The 18,641-nt window shown below is 29.9% G+C and overlaps 1 protein-coding gene across 5 annotated transcripts in view; it reads right to left on the reverse strand.

Moving 5' to 3' along the window:
• Nucleotides 1-787: 787 nt before the first annotated feature.
• Gw (trinucleotide repeat containing adaptor protein gawky) overlaps nucleotides 788-18,641 on the reverse strand; it is a 93,761-nt gene continuing 75,907 nt past the window's right edge. For 3 of the 5 annotated variants that reach the window (XM_076776802.1, XM_076776797.1, XM_076776798.1), the window contains one exon: nucleotides 789-5,145. In XM_076776802.1, the coding sequence (XP_076632917.1) occupies nucleotides 5,090-5,145 (56 nt within the window). In that variant the 3' untranslated portion in view covers nucleotides 789-5,089. Of the gene's footprint in view, nucleotides 5,146-18,641 lie in introns of all 5 variants that reach the window. The other 2 variants (XM_076776799.1, XM_076776796.1) reach the window with 2 other exon arrangements.

Here is an 18,641-nt window from a genome sequence, read left to right on the forward strand (position 1 = left end):
TTACTAACTTTCTCTTTCAAATGATTAAATTAGAAGAATCAGATTAAGTAGAAATAATCTTGTTTAATTTAAAAAAAAATTTATTATGTATACAGGGTGTTTGGCCACCCCTGGGAAAAATTGTAATGGGAGATTCTAGACGCCAAAATAGGACGAAAATCAAGGATACCAATTTGTTGATGGAGGCTTCGTTAAAAAGTTATTAACGTTTAAAGTTCTGCCTGTACTGAATTTTTTTCTAGAAAATGGATAGGATTTCGGGGGTATGTCTATTCATCAAAAATGATTGTAATTGACCCCCGCAACCAAAAATAATTTTCCAGAACGATTTGAAATTTTTTTTTTTCGTCGGAAAATTTAGGCACTTAATTAAATTTTTGATAAGGAATTTTTTTCTCAAAAGTGCGTAGGATTTCGGGGGTATGTGTAATGACCAAAAATGATTGTAATTGACCCCCACGACCAAAAATAATTTTTCCAGAACGATTTGAAATTTTTGAATTTAATTGATAATAACTTTTTAACGAAGCTCCCATCAACAAATTAGTATTCTTAATTTTCGTCTTATTTTGGTCTCTAGAATCCCCCATTAAAATTTTTCCCAGGGGTGGCCGAACACCGTGTATGAACTGATCGTAAGAATTTTTAAAATGAGATCGAGCTTCGACTAGAAGGAAAAGTAGTTCATATGTAGAAAGTTGTAGTAAAAATATGTTTGTTTTTCGATTCACTGTACGTTAGAGAGAAACGTCGAACGATGTTCATATTTCAAAATAATGCGTACGATAAGAACAATTACTTTATTTAATCTTAGTGAGTCGTACTTTCTTAAATCCAATTGTTAAAAAAGAAAATCTTTTCAATTCGTAGTAACTGTATTTATTCTTTAACAGCTTTATAAATATAAATTGAAAAGATTTTATTATTTTACAATATCGTGAAACAACATTGATACTTTACAATAAAATTGATTAAAACGAAGAACAATCTACATATTTCGGCACTTATTCAAACTTTGGCGATTATTTATAACTATGTAAAAGCATAAAATGTTTTAACTATCGCTACTGACATATTCAGTAATCTCTCCTCTGTCATTTAAGCTAAACTAGACCATTCTAGCGGGTTCAGTTTTCACGTAATACTTTGTTTTTGCTTGAAATCGACGATTTTTACAAAAATTCATGTTTCCCTAAAATTGAAGGTGATTGAGCAATTCGGCTTTCGGATTTTTGTTTGGGGCGAGGAACTCTATCAGAGTCATCCAAGGAGTATTACAAGACCAAATTAGTGTTATCAATATAAATATATGCAACAAATAACACCGTCGATGTATTTATTTCCACGCAAAGTGAAACAGGATAGTCATCATGCATGAAATGAATAACTCATTTATTCAACTGCAGAATCTAAAATAATTAAAAGATTTTTTATGCTGAGTTTATAATCAAATTAGGTTCAAATAAGTAAATATTTTTAAGTAATTAATAAATTACCAATCCTCGCTTATATACTTCCTATGATTGTAAAACGTAACTTGAAAGAAAGTAATCCGTAGTACTCGTGTTGAAACTTCAGTTAAAATAACAATTAATTAATTTGTAACGTCCGTTGGTGAAATGGTTATTTACTCATAAGCTTCATACAAAAGAATTAGATTAGACAAAGTTAAATTAGACGAAATTTATTTAAGGATACCGTAATTGTATTTCAAAAATAAAACAACACGTTATTTTATTTCCTAGTAATAAATTAAATAAATAAAATATTTAATACAATGACACAAATATTTTTCGGTAACCTTCAAAAGATGATATCTTTAAGAGTTTTTCAAAGAAGTAAATAGTACGTATATGATCTAAAATGAAATAGTGTTTTGTCCAGCTCTGACGGAAATCATAGACCATTATTACTTTTGTGACTTCAGATACACTTATTATGCAATCATAATATCAAAGAAAATTTACTGGTAAAAAATTATGTTTGATTGTATGTAGGGGAGTTCTAAAACCGAACACTATCGATATCTTTAAGATTTGAAACTATTTTTCGTGAGCAGTAGGAGACATAGAACAAAGAAAACGATCCAGCTACGTGTAAACACTAAAGAGATCAATTGATTACCCACTCAATCACTCACACACAAAACTAGTATACACTCACACACACTCGAACACTAACATTTATAAAATTCAACTAATGAAATATGTATATTAAACTAAAGTATTTGACATGATATGATAGATATAACAAGGAAAGTCCTAAGACTGCATAAGTAAAATTAAAAAATAATTCAACAAAATGTAAACAAATATTACTGAATTTACTGATAGTTAATCCGAGAGAAACAATGTTCAAAATTTCTTTCATAATTTTCAATATTAATAATATGACAAAATGAATTATTGTAACTAATAAATAAATGTATTGTAAAAATGGTATATATTATTGAATTATTTTCTAATTTCATTTATTTTCTAAAGACCCATCCCTTATTATATGTGTCATATTGTAAATGCATTATATACATATACATATATATATTCATTAGTTGATTTTTATAACATTCATTAGTTGAATGTTATAAATGTAAGGGATCAAATGCTTTAGTAGGCGAGTGTACCTATAAATTTGCGTAGTTGTGTTACGAGATGTGTGAATGACATTATTATATCTTTTGATAAGTAATTTTTTAATTATCTGCAATGATTTTCACAAAAAAAATTTTTTCGCTGTTCTTTGGTTCCGGACGGAACGTTACCCCCTAATGTCGAATAGTGCAAATTTGAATCTTGCATGGACCTACTAGTATTAATGTTTATTATTTTATTTCAAATACACCGAAATTTATTCTTTGGATAGGAATACGTATAGAATATACATATAGTGTGCCCCGTGGTATTTCCGCCAAATTGCAAAAATTGAAACCAGAGGTCATAAAGTGAAGGAAATGTTATATAAAGTTTACGAATAAACGGTATGTTTTAGAATTAGAAACAACATTGTATCACTAGATTTTTACGTGTACGTAGTTTTAAAACAAAAACATTACTCGATAGAAGTGACTTCGTTTTGGTGAAATTTTGTTGAAATGTTTGTGGAGCGACCATTAATAAACCTACGAAACAACTCGACGTGGTTCGTCGCTGTTTTTAAATAAAAAAAATATTAAAATTTATCTATTAATTATGTACCGTGAACATTGACCTACAAAAATGAAGGCGATTTAGCCAAACGATTAAGCATTGAACTTGGTTCAAGGCCCAATCACAAAAATTCTTTCTTTTATTCAAAAAAATGTTTTCTTATGTTTCATCTCTTTTACAACAATTTAAGAATAGATTTCAATGATACCACTGAAATATTATACTTTCTATACTTATAATACTTTCAATGGAAGTAAATAATTCAACATGCTTTATTTCAAATCTCTTTATTGGTTCATTTTTCAGATCAGTTTCGAGTGATAATTAATGTAAAAGTAATTAAAACGTTTTAAAACACATGATACCAAGAATATTTTAAAAAACCAAAACTTTTACAATTACATTTTTCTAAAAATAGCTAATTTTTGTCTGTTTTATAAAATTTATTGATTTGCCAAAGCTTTAGCAGGTGAGACATATGTCAATGTAAAATATTTGAAAGCATTCCAATTATAAAAAGTATAATATTTCGGCGGTATTATCGAAATTTATTCTTTAATTGTTGCAAAAGAGATAAAACAAGAAAAACATTTTTTTTTATTAAAAGATAAAATCATTGGGATCAGGGCTCGAACTGAGTCAACCAAACCAAAATCTCCGTAATCTATCACTTAACTCTCTTGGCCAAATCGTTTTCGTTTTTATTTGTTAACATTTATAGTAGATAATGTATAGATTTAGTGATGATTGAAAACTGCGAAATTTTAACTATTTTTTATTTAAAAACGAGAACGAACCGTGTTGAGCTGCTTTGTAGGTTTGTCAAGGGTCACCTCGAAGCAATTTTATTATTAAAAGTGTCACAATACAACGATAACAAATCTCATGATTTTTAATGCTACATGAGAACGCACTTTAAGCAAAGAATTAAAAATGCAATATTGTTCATTGATGCCAAACTTATATTTAAACAGAAGAACATAATTTTGAACTGAGATTTAAGAAACAATACATGGAATGTAATTTATAATATTTTTTTCAAACGATAGAAAACATGTAACTACATAGACCGGATAAACACAATCGATCTTCGATGTGCCACGTTTATTTTATTGGTACAATATTTCTTTCTAACTCTATAACAAAACATTTTGTGCACAAACTTTATATAAATATTTCTTTCCCCTTTTGACCTTTCGATTAACCCTTTCGATACGATAGGCTTGGTCGCGAATACGTACGGGGCAAGTAAAGCGTAAACATATTACTTTACCATAAGACAATGTACAACATTTAATACTTTCTTGCGTCACATAAATTATTGGCTTTTTATTCAACTTGTATTGGATTAACACATAAGGACTTACAAATAAATACATATCAAAATAATCAAATTGATAAAATTGTTCAACGATATATGATAAACTTTAACGAGTAACTATAGTCAAGATACAGCGAGCGTGCAATGATGGATGACTATAGTCACCGTTCGGTATCGAAAGGTTTAAGTTCTCGCAATTCGACGGAAAAATCACGGGACACCCTGCGTGTGTCGAATTAATTCTCAAAACGAAATAAAACATATTTACACACTACGAAGATACCAACAGAGAATTATTATTTTACAGCGCTTCGTGCTACTCTTAGTATGTACGTTAAATATATCAGAATTTATTCTCAAAATGCAATGATACATATTCGATAAATAATAGTTCAATTATAAGCGTCAACTATTCATAGAGTGTCGTTCTTATTTCACAGGAATTCGTGTTTATGTTACATCTATCGTAATTCCTTCATAAAACACAATTATACACGCCATTTAATGGTTCGACCGCGCGACAACTAAAGGTTGCCCCCCTGCCCCCCGAAATGGGAAAGGAATGCGTTTATGCGTGCTGTGTTTCTCATAAACCCACAAGCAGTCCCGAGAAGCAGTCCTCTTACCCTTGGTATCCATTATAGATCAACTTCTCAGCTCCACACAGTACGTACGTATCTGTAAGATAAGACGGTGTATTGGCCAATAGGAAACACTGTTTAGTATAATAGGACCCGGCGTAAAAGGTTCACCTGTTCGGGGAAGATCTCTTATTCTTCGTATATTACTCGACGTTAGCGTATCTCATTAGAGTGTGCTGGGTAAAAGTATTGGCACACCATGATCGTTATAAGACTAATGCTTATAACTACTAAGCAAATTAATTTAACAAGAGAATCTTTTTGATATAGTCATTTATTATCTAAAACAAAATGGCGCGTAGAAGCGTCGTACGGAAAGTAATACCTGTTCAACCCCTTAACGTTCATGCCTGAGTCTGACTGCTTTGAAAAACGATATTTGTTTAATCTAATGGTTTAAGGGATGATAATATTTGTTTTCTTTCAAATTATACGTTGGATACAACATTGCAAGTAACAAAAACCGCATTTTTAGAAACAAATCCAATAAAGAAAACTGATCATTCTTGGTTAACCCGAAAAATATGAGCGTTAAGGAGTTAAGTATAAAAGCTATTTGAATAATAATATTTGTGCTTATAGATGGCCATATTAACATAAATCATAACGAATTGCGCGATCAAATAATATTGTTGTTGTTTCATACTCGTAAAACGGCGATAAGAATCGAAAATTCTGTCGATTCTAAAGTGCATTTTGTCAAAAAAAAACCTACTTGAGTACTTTAAATGGGAAATACTAGCTCCAAGTAATTATTCTTTTTCTGTAAAATTTAAAAAGGTATTGATTTAAAAATGATTTAAAGGACTTGTCTCATGTTACGATAAGTATAACAGAAAAGATGATTATGTAAGTATATATGTATACTAAAGTTATAGATAAAAAAAAACTTTTATAAATGCATTTGTATTATTCTTATTTCAAAACGAGTATTACTTTCTAGACGACGCATTTATATTATTGATCAAATAACTTCTATATAAAATTGATACTATATAATATTCATGTAAAGAAACGCGAACGAACCTAATATTTTTCTCCACACGGCTATCGAATGATTTCATGAAGATTTTTGATTTAACATGTTGACTGTCGTGGCGGTCACAAATAAATGAACCTTGATACTTGTAAATTTTTGAATAACGTCAATCATATTAGGAATACTACAAAGTAACTAGTACTCCATTGAACTATTGGATATTTCTATTTGTTGAGCTGGTAATTTGAAAAAATGTCAAGTATACCCTTAGACAAGGAAAATTGGTGTATCAGATAAGAAAATCGTGTAGATGACCTATAATTGCAAATATTTTTGTCCTCTCCACAAACGATATTAATACTAAAACATAGATTTACCTTTTGCTATGCGTTTAAAATGATTGTCATTAGTTATAAATAATAGAAACAACTTGCATTGAAAATTCGATCCGTTTTTCTAAACTGCACTTGGTGGTTCACTATCAGTAGCACAAAAAATATCACTTCGTATCTTTCATGTGTAATTCGTTTCACAAACATATAACAACTGTAAACAACGATTGCTGAATTACAGAAGCTCGTTGCTCTTTTACCATTTACAAAACTTAAATCATTTCGTTTCTTCGTACAACCTAAATAATAATCGATATTGTGTAACACAAAGAACAACACATTTCGTTATAATAAAAAGAAATATAGAAACGTATCGAACGTATTTCAACATAACAAAAAAAAAAACGAAAAATCCGAAGAACTTACTTACGATTCGGTTGCAGGTACAGATGAAAATAATTGTTACATAAAACTTACTTCGTCGTAGAGTAAAAGACCCAATTCCTGTCACTCCAAATTATTCTATTTAAAATACCATATAAACGCAACGCATAACATTCTTTGTCGTTTTTATAAAATGATAAAATAAATGTATGTTGATTAAATTAAAATGATGACAGTTCTGCGAGCAGAAGGAAGGTTATTATTGTAATAGTTGAGTTACACATATGAAAAGAAATAATTTTCTTTTAGGTTCCATAAGCTTCATAGAACGCAATTAGCAATTGTAGTTGAACGATTTATTCAGTTGTTTTTATTTAGTATTTAGATGACAGTGAGTGGTACAAACAATTTACGCATTTTGAAACAAAATTGTACGCTGTTACTATAACGTGGAACGTGCACAACTTATATTTCGATTTATCGTTTAATTAGAGATTTTCAATAAATATTTATACAACACGAAAGTATTACCAAATTCGTTAATGCTAGAATTCGATTTTTGGTCAGTAAACAACTGTGATGGCTACATTATTTTTTCTTAATTATTAAATTGATACACAAAAATAGGAATTTTGAAAGTCGTATTATTGTTTTCGTTGTAGTAAAGACATTGAAAAGTAACAGATAAAAAAAAACACGTGTTTTTGATGAATAAATGATAAAAACAATACAAAGAAGTTATAGTTGATCATTCGGATGACAGTAGGTCTTTTACCCTATCAGTGTTAAATAATAATAAGTCTTGCACAATGCGATAGGTGATAAAAAATATAAAAAGAAAAGATTAGGAGTAATTACAACAAATTTAAATGTTATTTGTTGAAATAATTACGTTGAAAACGCAAAAATAATTACATAACGCAGAAATACGTCGAAATGAAAAGCTGAGAGATCGTCAATTTGATCCAATTCGTACGAGGGAAATTTAAAAAATAAAGAAAATGTTTCGTTTAATTTTAAATAACTTTATTTCTAGTATCATTATAGTTATGAGAAAATGAGAGAACACCCATGATCGTTCAACCACTTGTTATTCGAATTCTCACTCAACGATTATATAATTAAGTAAATAAGAAAGCAATTTTTCCGAAATAACGAAGAAAAAAGTAAACGTCTTAATATAAACATATATTAAATTCATACAATTAATTAATATACATATGCATTTATATATATTTTTTTTATATATATAACGTATATATTAATTAATACAATTAACTTCTACAGATTCGGATTAAAAATAAATAATAAATGAAAAAAACACGTTAATTCATCTCCAGATTTCTCACAGGTGTGTAATATTTAATACCTCTATAATGAATTAACTAATCCATTAATTAACTCGCTTATTGGTACGGTTCTACAATAATCAATTAATTAATACCTTCGCAGTGATAATCTAAAAATCCTGAAAAAAAGCGTACACAATTGGGTTTTATTTTATTCAGTTCAAAGAGTTTGCATGTAAGGAAAAAATTATTAGAAAATGCAGGGTGGTCAAAGAATAATGGTGCAAGAGGCAGCAATTCAGGAAACTTTGAGTAGAAAATAAGACGAGTTTCGAAAAATTTTTTTTTTTAATCATTTCATTCGCGCGTGTTTCGCGCGATGGAAATTTGCACGCTTAAGAAAATTGATTTCAACGTAGTAAAATCCATTAATAAAATCTTCATCGTTAATATTTAGAAAAAAAAAATTTACACAGCATCATCGTATTTTTAAAACAACGCGTAAACTACAAATTTTTTAATACGCATTCGTCGCGTTACATTTAAAAAATTCGTATAAAATATGCAATTTAAGCGCCCTTTCAAAAATTTCAATCCATTGAAATTCGTGAAATGCAATTTTCTTTCGAACATAAATCCGTAATTCCTCCTTTTCGTCAAGGGCGTCGCAATAAATAATTTTCAACGAGACTAAAAACGAAACACTCGTAAATAGCAGTCAAAACGATCGTTTTACTTTCGAATCAAAAGTTTTCCAGGTTTGCAGCCATAATGTTTAATCACGAGCCCCATGTGCTCTTATAATTTCAATCCTTTCCCGATGAAGGAGTACAATGATTAAGAAGTTGCTTTACACCTAGAAAGGCCGCAGTTTTCTCTTGTACTATAATCCTTAAAACACCCTGTATATAGGAAAGTATATTCTAAGTAATATATGTGTATGTGTATATATGTATGTATGCATCCTTCGTGTGTTATTAATTCGCGTATATCCATACACACATAGACGCGTGCGTACACACGTACAAACTCGACTCGCACACGCACTCGCACGGATGCGTATATACAAATTCGTATGTGTATGTGTGTACGTATGCGTGTACGTATCGTATATATCGTGGATACCACATGTGCTCGGCACGTAACACGTATGTGCATATATATGTATATATATACGCATAAGAGGGTGTGTAGTAAGAATGAAAATATGATATGTAAAATTCCCGGATTCAAATTACATCGATCATTCCCAACAGAAATTCCTTCGAACTAAATTTCTCGTTTAAAATTAATCCACCGTTAAAACTTTTGAATGCGTATGCAGTCTAAGTTTCTTTCGCGTATATTTAAAAAGGGCAATTCGCTTTGAAATTAATTTGTTCGCGGAGCATGTAATTCAAATTTTAAAATACCTGTGGACAACGAAAAGAAGTTTTGTCATTCTTGCGATCTGACACGAAAAGTTTCCGTTAAAAGATTAGGAAAATGCATTACATACAAGGTGCTTAATAAAGGAGGCACCACAACGTACAAAACGGTTCCCCGATGCGAAACGAAGCAATTTTCGACAATGATCTTTTTCTATAGTTGCAATTAATTTTCCTTTTTTCGTTCACTTTTTATTCCACTCGTTTACCTTTCGGTTCGTCACTTTCGAAATAGAAGCAGAGACATTCGCGTCACCGTCTATTTTAACAATTCAAGTTGAAACCGGGATAATTTTAAGAAGAAAAAAAAATATTAAAAAATAAAAAAAAAAAGAAACCGAAGAAAAGATACATTTCGGAAAATTATCTCATTTACAATGGAGACATCGTAACTGCGCTCTTGTACTATAATTTATGAGACACCCTGTACAAGTTGAATCATTAACAAGTATATTTAAATACGTACACACCACACGTGTGTGTGTCCTTCGCAAGAAATATTCTTGTTCATCACAATCAACACACATACAGAGACGCAGGTAAAAAATGGGGGCAGGTTCATCGTCGTGCATACGCATTCGCGTGAACCCTTCTTTATGTAGAAAAAGTCGAGGCTTTTGAAAATTTATTCTTTTTTTTTTTCTTTTTCAAAGTAACCCGGCAGGTTATTTTAAATTTAAATCCTAATCTTTTACAGTAATGATTTACACCCTAGAACAGCTATATATTCAATATTTATTATCACAACAAATATCTTTCCGCTAGTTTGAGAAAGCTTTTCGCCCTTTGATTCGATTTCATATAGAATGTCCCATTTATTATGACTATCTTGCACACGTATCTCCATCCCTTCCGAGGAAACATTTGATCGAGAGGGACAGACATATTTTTGTATAGATTTGTTTTTATTTCATATATTTTTTAACTTTGTGAACGATCCATACATTTTTAATGGTTCACGTTTTTCCCCCAGTAGAACTACGACCTACGATAACGTAAGTTGTATAATTTTTGACGCGAATGATCAACTCATTTCTCCGGTCATAATATCAATTCGCTTAATTGTGTTAATAAAATAAAGAAAAAAATGTAGAAGTACGTGTCGTTAACCATTTACAATATCGTTCACCACATGTACTGTCCAATTTTTGAAGTGTACGAAATCAGGCGCCATTGCAAATGTGTTAATATCAATCCCGTACTATTTCTCTTATTTAAATTCTAATTACTATTTGTACTTTTCATGTTTACCTTTAAGCTTTGCGACAATTGTAATATAATTAAGACGATTTCCACGATTTACTGTTCGTACGAAAATCGAATACTGTAAACGACGGTTAAACAAATACGTAATTATAAGTAACTTTGACATTTCGGAGATCAACTCTCTAAAAAACAAAATAAAATTTCTCCGTTAAAGTTTCACGAACAAGAAATATTGATTTTTATTAAATTTTATATTCGTTAAGTACAAAGAAATCATTTTTAAGAGAGCCTCTCGCTAAATTAAATGGTGTAAAACTCTCACATTAATAATAAATTCATATTTATTTCATAATATATCGTGAATAATGGAAATACACAACAAAAAAGATTCGAGTAACATATTTGTATATATTTCTTGAACTAGAATTTAGGAATGGAAACATTTATTACGCAAGACAAATAGTACATTTAAAAACGATACAAAAAAGATATACTCTTACAATCGTTAAATTCCTATTGTCAATGTATTAGTAGAAAGAAATGTATAAGTTATCCATATTTGACTATATTAAAAATTTTATTTCGTGCCGTCTAAAGGTAGCAATCCCTACTATGGAAAATAATGCTTCAGAACGTTAGAATATAGTTTTTTTTTCTTTTTTAGTGAAATGGTCAACAGTACGTTAATTTTCTAATCCGATATTATCAGTATTATGGAACGAAAATGATAACACAATGCACGGTAAATCCCCGGCCCGAAATCAATTTATGCGAAGTATTTGATATTCTCCAGTTGCTAATTTGAACGTTATGTAAACATTTACTAGCAGATTCACATTTTTTTTGTTTTTTTTTTTTATTTATGATCATTAGATTTTTTTTCTGTTGTAAATTTGTTAAGCAAACGTCCGCAATGAAAGCACATTAGAAATACATGTGGTGCCTATTAACCAAAATATTATCAAAAATGCCGGACAATCGATCGTGTATCGTCTGTACAAGTACGTATAATTGTTATTAATAGTCATCGTTCACCGAAATGAATTTTGCAATTGATTCAGTATTTTTACTTTAATCTCGTTGAACACGTTCACTGACACCTCGACATTTATTCAAACTGTAAAATATAACATTTATAAGGTATAAATAATATATTTTACAGTTTAAAAAATATAAATAATTATAAGTTCAACAATGTACTCAATACATTATATAATTCCTATCGACAGTAGAATTATTTATAATTTTTCAAGTATTAGAGCTCTTTCATCGTAAGTGATTTTGTAACGAAGTTTAAAAGTAGCAGTCAACACATTAAGCATATTTTTTTTTTCCTTTTTTGTGCTCATTCGAAGGTCGAGTTGTCATAAATATATATAAAATTCCATTCGGGAAAGAAAGTGGTTGGAAAAAATGATGTATTAATTGCAATATATGAGTTTAAAAACAAACCTATTCGTATCTTCAGAAGTAATAGAACCCTTCAAGGGAATCGTAATAAATAGGACATCGTTTTGTGTGTGTCTGTGTGTGGACGCGCGTGCGCATGCGCATATTATATTTATGTAATGTGTATATTTAATACACGCATCATTCAAATACCCTAGTTTTCCACTCTGAATTCTTTCTGGACTTTTTTCTCTCTCTAAAACAGAACACAAAGAATAGGAAACTATTTTTTTTGATCTTTTGAAAGTGTTACTCTCCGTTCAAAAAATGTTTCGTTTATATTAAAAAGTATTAATCCATTTGTGTGACCTTTCTGGACCAAAGTCAAATAAATAGGTTTTCGTTGTTCGTTAGACTCTGATATGTGTAACGTTTGAAAAGTTTTGCGGCTTTCCCTGACAAAATTATATTCAAAAATATTTTCTTCTTTACTACGTTTTGCAAAAAAAGAAATCATAACATTCCAAAACCTTTTTTTACTCGATACAAAGCGATTATACTTGTAAGATAAGCATTACAAAAGACGAATCCAAAAAGCGTAAGTGTCGTATTATCTGTATTGAAAACAGCCGGAAAAGATTCCTAAATTACGCTCGGTTGAAATAAAACTAGCAGAAGGAAAATTCAATAACTGAAATAAAATAATTTTTTCAAAAATCATTGAAGATCCTTGATAAATAATGAAAGAAACGAAACTTTTTTACGCTAAGATTTTCGCGACTTTTGTACTCTGTCCAAGGAAGTCGATACGCAACACTTTGTACAAATGAAAGAAGTTACGGGAAAGAGGAATTATATAAAAAATAAAAGAAAAGAAAAAACATGGAAGTAAAACAAAATTATGCCCATAAGCATTGAATATTAATGTCACTGGCCTTGAAAACATATGTATCGTAAGTTATCACTGATAAAAGAAAAAGGTACCAGAGAAAATTCATCGGTGAAATATTCTTGAACAACATTTAAGTATAAGATAAACACAAAATTCTTTAGAACCGTCGTCATCAACTCCCTCCCTCCATACACACGCATACACACACCACGCGCGCGTGCGCATATATACACACATAAGAGATAATCGTTTCCAGAATCTTTTGAAATTTAAACCTAAATTTCCTCATCAAAATCATTAGAATGCTACGCTACTGCGAATATATCTTCTCGATATCATTAGTCAGCGAAGTAATCGCAAAAATTGTAATAACTATCATTTATATCTATCATTTCGTACCAGTTCTCTATTTTATTGTTATTAGTATTACGTCTCGTCTTAATTAAGATTACGACAATTATTACTGTTAACACCTATCATTTATATTCTATCCATTATTATTAGTTATTATTAATCTGTTTAAAATTAATTTTTCATTCTTGTTAGGAATAGAGATTACTCGCGAATTAGTCCACTTTGTTGCATTAATCGATAGTAATTTTTTTACAAGAATTATATTATCTTATAATTAGTGCTCTCTTCCACACTGCTTACTGATAATGCATAATTATAACATTATATACTTCAATTGTGTGTATGTGTGTGTGTGTGTGGGTGTGTGTGGATGTGTAGATAGATAAATGATGTATGCCTAAGAGTCTGTTCATTTACTTTATAAATAATTTTGTATCATAATTAATGCATTCTAAGAGGTGTATGTGTGTGTGCTCGCGTGCGGGCGCACATGTTCCCGTGCTTCACTATTATCTATAATATTTTCGTAAAAACGTGTAATTTAAATTTTCAAATGTTCCGAGTCTTTTTTATCTACCTGTTTTTTTTCTTTTTTTATTTTTTTTTATTTTTTTTTTTTAAATTTTTATTATCTTTTTGGAATGTTTTTCTCTTTAGAGCGTGTGCACAAGGGGTATACTTTCTAAATTTAACAAATAATATGATAACTTCCCATTTCCCATACTATTCCTGCAAAAATATCACCTCTATTATCGACGATGAACTCAGCACATGGCAAAGGGTTTTGTAAATGGTCCTGGGTTTTCGTATTCACGCGCCTAAATAAATTCTTATAAAGTAGAAATCATTTGAAAATGTCTACGATCCTACGAATTCGACGATTGTATATACAAGATGGACGGTACAAATGGGAACCTTAACATCTCCATCCATTATGGATACATGAACAAACTCTCTAACGAAGTTCAAGTTTTCAAGGAATCAAATATAAGGACAGGAAAACATTAAGTTTACTTAGATTTCATCGATTGCTCCCTTTTTACACATATGTATGAATGTACAGCCAAAGTGATTAACTTTGTTTTTCAAATTTTTTAAAAATTTTAGAGTCAAAGCACTTAATTGATACCATCACTTTTTATATTTAAAATAAATTTCCTTAATAATTATACTCAACAGTACAAATTGACAAAAAGATATTGAAATTTTAAAAAGAACCTTACAACAGAATGTATGTTATTTTATCAACTTGTTTCCTCTTCTTTTCATGGAGTTAATCAATTTGGCAAATGAGCGGCTCATTTGTATCTCTTACGAACACTTTTGCAAAAAGAATCGATCCAATTAAATATATAATTTCATTTGCGGATTGACGATCTACGAATCTTGAAAATTTGCTTGTCATTATGTTTCTCTTCGATTAATTTCTTTATTTATTCATAAGTGACGGAGATGTTCTAGTATTCCTATTTAAAGAGTTCACCCTGTATTTTCAATAAATATTAGGTCATCCCATGAGTTTGTGTCGTTGAATATTCTTAGATTAAATTCGCAATTTAAAACAAAATTTGTGAATTCAGGGGATTTTCGAAATTTTGAACTTCCAACATCAACGATTCGTGATTATTTAAAGAAAATCGTCCAAAATAATCAAATGGCAACAAAAAAAATTTGGTTGAAAAATTTTGACACATCTACTGATACATTGCCTTACTTTTCATCGCTTATTTTGTCAACTGCAAAACACTTTTTAATGTGTATACAATTTAAAAATGTCAACGTACTGAAGAACAGTGTGAAATATTTATAATGAAATATATAGATATACTACTGTATTGTCAAACAAGAAGGGGTTACTATTATCGATAAAATTCCATGGTATATTTGGAATATTGTTTCAAGCTCTAGTACAAAACTCGACACAGACTTATGAGATGACTTGATACTTATACATTTGCAATTATTTCGAAAGATTACGCTTCACGAATGTGTATTAAGTTAATTCGATGGAGAAGATAGATAAGAAATGTGCGTAAAAGTTCCATTGAAATATGATTTGTTTACACATCATTCACAATACAGAGTGCTCAATTATTGTTTGTACTAAGAGCACACATGCACCAACAAACGAATTTTCGAAGCGTATTTTTTTTCTCGACCTATTGCAAAAACTTTGTTTCGTTTAATCGACTTATTTTTTTCACAACGAATCGGCCATTGTCCGGTTGTACAATAAATAAAGGGACCACTAATTATAGTCTGTAAATTATACATTCGTCTGAATTGTATGAAATATACAGACTCCTAAATCTCTATACATACGGAATTTAATTCACAGTAATTCAACTAATAATTAAAAATAAATTATGCTTATAGAAAAACATAAAAAGTCATTTCATTTAAAATTTGTTGAACATTGGATAAACGCCCACAGATATTTAGATTGTTGCTAACACGTAAGCATACGATTTTCTGTTGTTCGTAAGATATGTTGATTTTTACGGAAATTTTTAACATTTCTGGAATTCAAGTATGCCGACAAACATTTTCAATTTCATGTAACTTTTCTGAATATTTCTTAAAAGGTAACGTTTAATTTTAAATTAGGCCCTAAAATCACATGAAAATTTCATTAAAATCTCAATCTTTCTAGCGCGTGATTCTACGCTTTAAAATTTATTTACTCTTTACAACGACTCATACTTCACGATTTTTGTATTTACAAAGAAATTTCAATTACGCAAGACCGATGCTGTCTTGTTATCTTCAAGAAACTTTGAATTTTTCCTTACAATTCATTACAATTCCAAATGGATTTAATAAAGCTCTCTCAAAGGATATTTATAGAAATATTTATTTGTTTTAATGTAATTTGCTTGGCACGCTTTAATCCCTAAATTTCTGTAAAGCAATTTAAACATCTAATATAAAATATTTAAAATTCTTGTTGATTTTATTTGTTTCCTCGTCTTCGACAAACAAAATTGAAAAATCATTTGGAAATGTGAATCGAATGTAAATCATATTTTCTTACAAATATTCAAACTTTCGTTCGTTCGGCCATTTTAAATCACTATGTCTGAAATTCTGAGAGACGGTTACGACAATCGACAAAATATTTACGAAACTCAGTTTTTTTCCAAAACTACTTAAAAATTCTTACGGTTACAACGCTTTACGATCAAGGAAGTGAGTAAACTTAGAATCACTGGTTAACATGTTCACTTTATATTTGTAGAAATAAAAGATATAGTAAAATCGATAGAAGAAAAGAAGAAACTAATTAAAATTTGAACACACCCGTTCGCGACTGTTTAAATAATACTGTATCACAATTGAAAGAGTCAGACTATAAGAAAGATTATTAATAACACAATTGCATCGTAATGAGCATAAGTATGTGAACCTTTAGTTACTCAAACAGAATTAATTAAATCGCTTAAGTCTGTTACTATTGTGTCGTACGTAATATATTTTGCACGTATTGTAACAGAAAAATTAGACATAAATGTATTTATTTTATTTTATTTCTGTCTTCATCGACAGTTTCATTAATCGTTAGCCGTCGTGAAATTATTTAAAATATTTCTAATCCCTAGAACTCGCTATTAAATTTAGTGACTTGAAAAATCGAATTTACAATTATAAAAATAATATTCTAAAATGCTACTAAAAAGTTACATACTAATTACAAAGGACTATATAAATTAATCGTTAATTAACACTCGATCGTTTTACTATAATAAATAAAGGTATTCGTTTCTTTTTTTGTTCTATATAATGACACATCTGTTATGTTTCAAATTATCAAGCTCTGACTAAATTCATTCTGTTAGTACAATTGTATTGGTAAATTGTTGAAATAATTTTCTTACTTTGATACAATTTCTGTTCTTGTTATCGTTGAATTAATAAATGGCACATGCCCCAAATGCACACACATTTATGCCCAAAAAGGAGGAAAAACAATCAAAACCTCGAACGGGAGAAAGCTAACGTATGTTTCTTAAGTATTCCACTGATGCGCGTGTACGCATGCCCTGAAGAAACATAAGCGAATTTGCCGATCGTAATCCAACGCACAAAGTATTTTTTTTTTTGTGTACGTATGTACGTAAGTGTGTAGGATCCGTATATATGGATAGAATAGCATGTACGCGTATATCGTACGTATAGAAACAAAATCGTCAATATGCAAACGTACTAGACTCGGGTCACAAATTAAGAAATATGTATGCGTATAAACCTGCGTAAACATATTGACTGTACTTCTTTAAAACTCTGGCCCGCATCTCTGAATTCATCTTCGATAGTAAATACAATTTTCCCAAACCGAAATAAAAATGCCTACTCCTCGAAACGTATAGAACTTGACGTTACTCCACTAAAAATAAAAATAATTTGATATATAATCAATAACCGAGCAAATCACAAACAAGCAACAAAATATCGATTAAAATTATCTTGGTTCCAATATTACTTGCATCCCCACTATCGCAATTTTGTTCGTTTATTTTCGTTTACTTCGTATCAATGCACTTAATTTGCAAACAAAATGGAAGACATTTTCAAGAGTAGCGGAGAGGCTAGGAACGAAATATTTTTTCGATTAGATGGTATAGCCGAATAAGGGGGTCAAATGTGACCTTGAACCAAATTTGACATACAATGGATCCATCGATAGAGCATCAGGAAAAAACATTCTGTGCCAAATTTCAACCCTCTCTTTCGTTCGGAAGGGTAGTTATAGGGAAAATCCGTATTAGCAAATTGATGCCTATTGATGCCTATTTAATTGAGTATGAAAATTATGAAAAAAATCTGGTGTATTATGGTTATTGAGGTACGTATTTGAGAATTTTTTTCAAAAAATTAAAAACGCAAAAAAACGCAGAAAAATACCGATTTCGTATTGAAGCTTTCAAGACACTAGATTTATATAATTACTGTAAATGCATATTGTCATTGGTTATGTCCCTGAATTTTTTTCAGAATTTTTGGCAAGGTGTGCCGTAGTAGTAAAAATAAAAACCGATTTTTTCGGCTTAAATTCTTAAAAAAGCATGCTATTCTACAATATAATCCGACAATTTTTATAACGCGCTATTTTTGAATAGTTGCTGTCGTAATTATGTATTAATGTTACGCAGCTAGAGAAATGATGGAATAGAAACTGCTCCATAATTGTTTTTGTGTATATTTTAGGTGAAAATATTTTTTAAATATTTTAAATAGATTTTCATTGTTATATAGTTGAAAATTGAAAAAATATGTAATTAAT

Source organism: Colletes latitarsis, chromosome 11 (genome assembly GCF_051014445.1).
Source record: "Colletes latitarsis isolate SP2378_abdomen chromosome 11, iyColLati1, whole genome shotgun sequence".
NCBI classification, from domain to species: Eukaryota; Metazoa; Arthropoda; class Insecta; order Hymenoptera; family Colletidae; genus Colletes; species Colletes latitarsis.